The 6,000-nt window shown below is 34.3% G+C and overlaps 1 protein-coding gene across 1 annotated transcript in view; it reads right to left on the bottom strand.

Moving 5' to 3' along the window:
* Positions 1 to 1,697: 1,697 nt before the first annotated feature.
* Positions 1,698 to 6,000, bottom strand: part of coro7 (coronin 7) — a 110,486-nt gene continuing 106,183 nt past the window's right edge. Inside the window, exons 23-28 of the mRNA XM_057344971.1 lie at positions 5,449 to 5,538; positions 5,161 to 5,277; positions 4,838 to 4,973; positions 4,563 to 4,654; positions 2,809 to 2,895; positions 1,698 to 2,703 (exon numbers count right to left, since the gene is read on the bottom strand). Coding sequence (XP_057200954.1) covers positions 2,695 to 2,703; positions 2,809 to 2,895; positions 4,563 to 4,654; positions 4,838 to 4,973; positions 5,161 to 5,277; positions 5,449 to 5,538 — 531 coding nt within the window. The 3' untranslated portion in view covers positions 1,698 to 2,694. The remainder of the gene's footprint in view (positions 2,704 to 2,808; positions 2,896 to 4,562; positions 4,655 to 4,837; positions 4,974 to 5,160; positions 5,278 to 5,448; positions 5,539 to 6,000) is intronic.

Here is a 6,000-nt window from a genome sequence, read left to right as displayed (position 1 = left end):
TGTGACTCTGTGTGCTTATTTTCATCTTGAAGTCGCTGCTTTTTAAGAAGAAATCATATGCAGAAGTGTCTACCTGCTTATGTATTTACTTGAACTATTATGTGTAATACCTTTTTTACTTTTTAATTTCTTTTAAAGCTTTTAAAAAAAAGTAATATTCAATGAATAAATCAAGTGAAATTAGCTATATTATTTAAACACATGATTAACTTAAAGGGATAGTTCATCCAAAAATGACAAAATCTGTCATCATTTACTCACGCTCAGGTTGTTTCAAACATGTATAATTTTGTTCCAATGAACGATATTTAGAAGAATTTTAGCAGTTTTCAGTTCTGGGACATCATCCACTACCATAGTAGGAAGATAAATATTGTATTTTATTGTTCTGTTGAACACAAAATAAGATATTTTGAAGAATTTAGGAAAACAAAGAGTTCTCGGGGACCTTTGACTACCATTTAATTCTTCCTACTATGGTAGTCAATCATGTCCCAGAACTGAAAATTACTAACATTCTTCCAAATATCTTTCTTTGTGTTCATCGGATAAAGAAATTTATACAGGTATGACATGAGCGTGAGCAAATGATGACAGAATTTTCATTTTTGGATGAACTATCCCTTTAAACGGCTCATTTGAATGCTTGATTCTGATTGGCCAGTCGCGACATTCCAAGGGTTGTTATTTTCAAATAACAACCGCTCAAAACTAATAACACCCTGTAACCCTGATGCTGCAAATCATTTTGAGAGGGGCAAATATGTCTTTTAATAACATGTATGACATTATATTTACAAGGGATTGAACCAATTTGCCTGTGATGTTTGAAAGTCGTTTCTTACTTTAAAACCGAAACTAAACGGCTTTTCCTCGCGGAAGGTCTGCATTCGGTAAAAATGAGAGAATAAAATATTCCAAATTCACATTTTATGTCCAGTTTTTTTCTCATGTGGTAAGTAGCCGTGTAATAAGCGGGATAATGTACAAGCAGCCGGCTGTTATCGTGAAATAAGCCCCTTTAGTGTTATACAAGACCACATTCTCACAAAGTTTAACTGTAAAACAAACAGGCCACACACGTCAAAAGTCAACGTATGAATCTCAACAATGGTGACGATTAACAACCTATTCAGAGAACTCTCAACATTACCAAATCATGCTGATGTTGCAGTGGATTATGGGTAATTGAGGTTCTGTCACCCTCTGACGGGAATGTAGCACAATTACATAGGTACTTGAGTATAATATAACACTATGAGCAAATTTTCCTGTTTGTTCTGATGTACCTTAGAAGTTATTTTTGGAGTTATATTCTAGGAAATGTTTAAATTAGTGAAGTTTAAGTTAGTAAAACCAGTTACTTTGACTGAAAGATAAAAATGGGTTGTTGCTACTTTATTGGCTAGTTAGGTTGGTATGTTAATGATTAATTGGACACGTGTTTTTAATCAAAGATAGTGGCATAAAATATAGAACATAGTAGTTCACTTTAATATTTCCCTATTCACTTTCCTTTGTAATTTTTATTGCTACTATGGAAAGTCAATAGGGGCACACTTTGAAGTGAACTACTTAAAAGTAAAAAAAAACACTTAAATCTTGTTCAAATATCATTAAATATTATTAAAATGCAAAAAAAGAATATATATTTTCATATCAGGTTTTATCGTGAAGACACTCCACTCCGTTCAAAACTAAAGTGAAAAATTTATTGCCAAAGTATTAAAAGAAACATTGAGGGAAAAGCCATCAACACCTTCAGATTGCACACAAATTATTTCACATATTAAAAATACACACACATCCATTAATATCCACTGTCTATATATGAAAACACGATCACGTATAAAGCACATCAAGTCTCAGGGCACGAGTGCCACAACATGCCCGACTTCTGTCCTGACATATGTAAACATGTTAATGAATAAAAAATAATATTGCCTCATCTGATTGACCTGATTAGAAGAAAAACATGAGCATTTGTAACCAACTGCATTAATTATTGTGTTAATACTGTCGGTGAGGTTAAGAAATATACAGATATCCAGTTCGAGAAAGGAGTATTTTAACAGAATTTGCGCTCCATACAAGCTAAAGAATGTTTTAACGCTGCATGTGGGAGTCGCTTTTAAATCCACAAATGACCACAATCTAAATGTGAAACAAACAAGTAATTCAACCACGTTAAAACAGTCCAGTTATGATTTCGAGTGCACCAGAAAGATTCGTGTTCTAAAACACGGGAGTAAATTTGCTATCATGCAATTGTCATACATCCAATAACATGTACAGTAAAAATCACACGCCATTAAAAATCACAAACATTACAGTTGTGTCTGACCCTGTTGAACGAATTTAAGTCTAGAATGATGTACAGTACGTGCGTCATGCATCTGAGATGAACGTCTGAGCTTTACAAACCTGTTTGTTTGTGTGAAAAATGGCATGTAACCGTTAATAGCAAACATTCATCAAGCCAATGCAAAGAGACGATGGTGATTATCTAGAAGACAAACAGAGGCACAAGAGTGTGTGTGTTTGTGTCAGCAGGCCGTACAGAGATGAATCTGAGAAGATGTGGGGTTTTAAGGAGTTTCAGAGGTACATTGGCACCCTGGAATGGCAAGAATAAAACGCAGCGGGCATCTGTCCTAACTGCTGTTGGCACCCTGACTCGAAACCAAGGCCATGCTAGTCGTCCTGAAACACACACACACAAACAGAGGAATAATGACATCAGTGTGTAATTGTTTGGAATGGTGCGTTGTCTGTGACGTGTGTGTATTAGGATGGTTATCCACTCACCCACTCATCATCATCCACCCCCTCATAAGACTCCTGTGGCAGAGGATCCTCTCGGTTACCCAGCTTAGCAACCATGGCGCTCAGGAGCTACAACACACACAGACACATATTTAACTTCAATTGACTGACAGACAAAACGACATGCAAAACTTTCACAGTTTAGTATGTGATGTATAAACATATTTTGTGTTGTACATTATCTACTCGGAGGGAACCAGAAGAACTGTGGGTTTATCTGAATGAACTTTTGCTGCGTTCACACCAAACGCGAAATAAGTGATTTGCACGAGTAAATGACATACAAAGAATAAACGCGAACTCGCGCTGGGCAACGCAAATGACTGCAAATCTGCATGGCGCCGTGATTACCGCAATTTTTTTTAAATTTAAAACAAACTATTAATTAAATTATTTCAACAATTAGAAAAAACGTAAAACTATTTTTTTAAATGTTTTAAAAAGTTACTATTATTTATGAATATTTAAAAGTAATAAAATGGTAACACTTTAGTATAAGGACCAATTCTCACTATTAACTAGTTGTTATTAGCATGCCTATTATTAGCATATTGGCTGTTTATAAGCACTTTATAAAGCACATATTCTGCATGACCATATTCTACATCCCTAATCCTACCCAATACCTAAACCTAAACAACTACCTTACTAACTATTAATAAGCAACAAATTAAGAGTTAACTAAGCAAAAGTCGTAGTTAATAGTTTACTAAAACCGAGAATTGGACCATAAAAATATATACATTTAAAAATCGAACCATAACAGAAAACCTTTAGCAATTCAACAATTAAAAAATGCAAAATATAAAAAAAAACTATTTAAAAAGATATTATTATTAAACAATAAAAAACTTGAAAATGGTTACTATTATTTTTCAATATTTAAAAATATTTATAACAACATAACAGAAGACCTCATGCATTTCAACAATTTAAAAATATCAATTAAATGTTTTAAAAAGTTACTATTATTTATGAATATTTAAAAGTAATAAAAATTCTCACTATTAACTAGTTGTTATTAGCATGCCTATTATTAGCATATTGGCTGTTTATAAGCACTTATAAAGCACATATTCTGCATGACCATATTCTACATCCCTAATCCTACCCAATACCTAAACCTAACAACTACCTTACTAACTATTAATAAGCAACAAATTAAGAGTTAACTAAGCAAAAGTCATAGTTAATAGTTTACTAAAACCGAGAACTGGACCATAAAAATATATACATTTAAAAATCGAACCATAACAGAAAACCTTTAGCAATTCAACAATTAAAAAATGCAAAATAAAAAAAATAAAAAAAACGATTTAAAAAGATATTATTAAACAATAAAAAAACTTGAAAATGGTTACTATTATTTTTCAATATTTAAAAATATTTATAACAACATAACAGAAGACCTCATGCATTTCAACAATTTAAAAATATCAATAAAAAAAAAAATATATATATATATATTCAAAAATCACAATTATTTCTAAATATTTCTAAATATTTTTAACTATTAAAAAACTCTATGATAGTAAACCTTTGAATTTCAACAAATAAAAACATTTAAAACTATTAAAAAACTTTAATGAGCACATCCCCCAAATAGAGGTTTTGCACAGGTTTGCTTAATTTGTCCCTAAAATAAGAATAAGCGCACACACCACACACACGCACACGCACGCACACGCACGCACGCACGCACGCACGCACACATACACGCACCCACACACACACACCTCCTCTTTCTTCTGCTCATCAGTCTTCTCCTCCAGGTAAACAGAAGAGGGCAGATATTTCCTCACAGGAGCTTCTTTAGGCGCTTCACTCACTGAGAGATTCAAAATACACACAAACAGATGGAGGCTTTACACAAACATACCAGTATCACAGTATTACAACAGTTCTCTGGACTTCGTCTTTGGTAATGTCATTGCATCCTTTAAAGTCCTACTAGTAAAGACCATAATACACTGTATGAATGTATGAGTGATACAGGGTGTTAGTGATGTACCAGGCGTCATGTCTTTGGGCTGCAGGTTGAGTTTGCGATGTTGTCCGTTGGATCCAGAGAGCCAGGCAGCGGCTGTCAGTGATGCTTCCCACCACACGGCAGTGTCAGGAAATACATCATCCTGGAAAAACTCTTTCTGTCCAGACACATACAAATATATTTACATTTAAGCATTCAATCTATGCATTTTATTAGTATGCGTTGCCAACCCAATGCTCTACCAAATCTAGAAACCGACTATGAAAAAGCTCAAAAATACGCAATAGCGTCTTCTCCAAATGTCCACCAGATACTATTCAGGTGTGGTGCGCTGGGTTTCTTACCCTGACACGGGGCACATTAAAGGCCAAGGGTTCGATGGCGGTCTTGCCGAGTCGGATGGCTCTGGCCACCTCCACACCACGGACATTACATTCAGTCTTGGGCAGGAAACACAAGCCCTGCGACCACACAATTTGGGCCTTTGTTAACACAATATTCATGGTTTTAATATTCAAATATCATGTTAAACTAAAGAGGAATTTATTTCTATTGACTGATTTTGTTACGCAGATCTGGCAACCCTGATTGACACTAATAAAACAATAACTAGAGAAATATTACTGCGACACCTTGTGTGGCTCTGAGGAGTTAAAGCTGCTGCATTCCATGAAGTACGGAGCTTCTTGAGCGATCTCGTAGATGTAAACTCTCGTGTCACCCTGCGAGACAAAAGTTTGAACAAACACGCTGTAGGGTTTATCAGAGTATGTGGATACTAGAGCTGTGCAAAATTAAAGATAAATGCGATATGCGATAGCATGCTAAATAATGCGATTTTCGATATGCGAAACGATATTTCTTTTTCTATCTGCATCAACCTAAAACTTACAGAAAATATACAACTTCGCAAGATGTAAACACTGGTTCAGAAGCACTTACGGTTTCAGTTTTATTTCTTTTCTTTTTTTAAATCTCACATATATCATTTGATATAAAAAACTTTAAGATACTCGTTTAACATTTAGCGATAGTTGCATTTTGTTCAACCATCGTGTCGGGCTACAAAACCCGGGAAGTTTTGCAATATATCGCTATTATCGAAATTTCGCAAATGTGCATATTGCAATATTTCGCAATAACTAAATTCTTTTTAAAAATTCAAGTAGTTACGTATAGACCAC

This window comes from Triplophysa rosa, linkage group LG11 (genome assembly GCF_024868665.1).
Source record: "Triplophysa rosa linkage group LG11, Trosa_1v2, whole genome shotgun sequence".
Lineage (NCBI taxonomy): Eukaryota > Metazoa > Chordata > Actinopteri > Cypriniformes > Nemacheilidae > Triplophysa > Triplophysa rosa.
The sequence above is the reverse complement of the archived record's forward strand: the minus strand, read 5'-3'. Positions and strand labels throughout refer to the sequence as shown.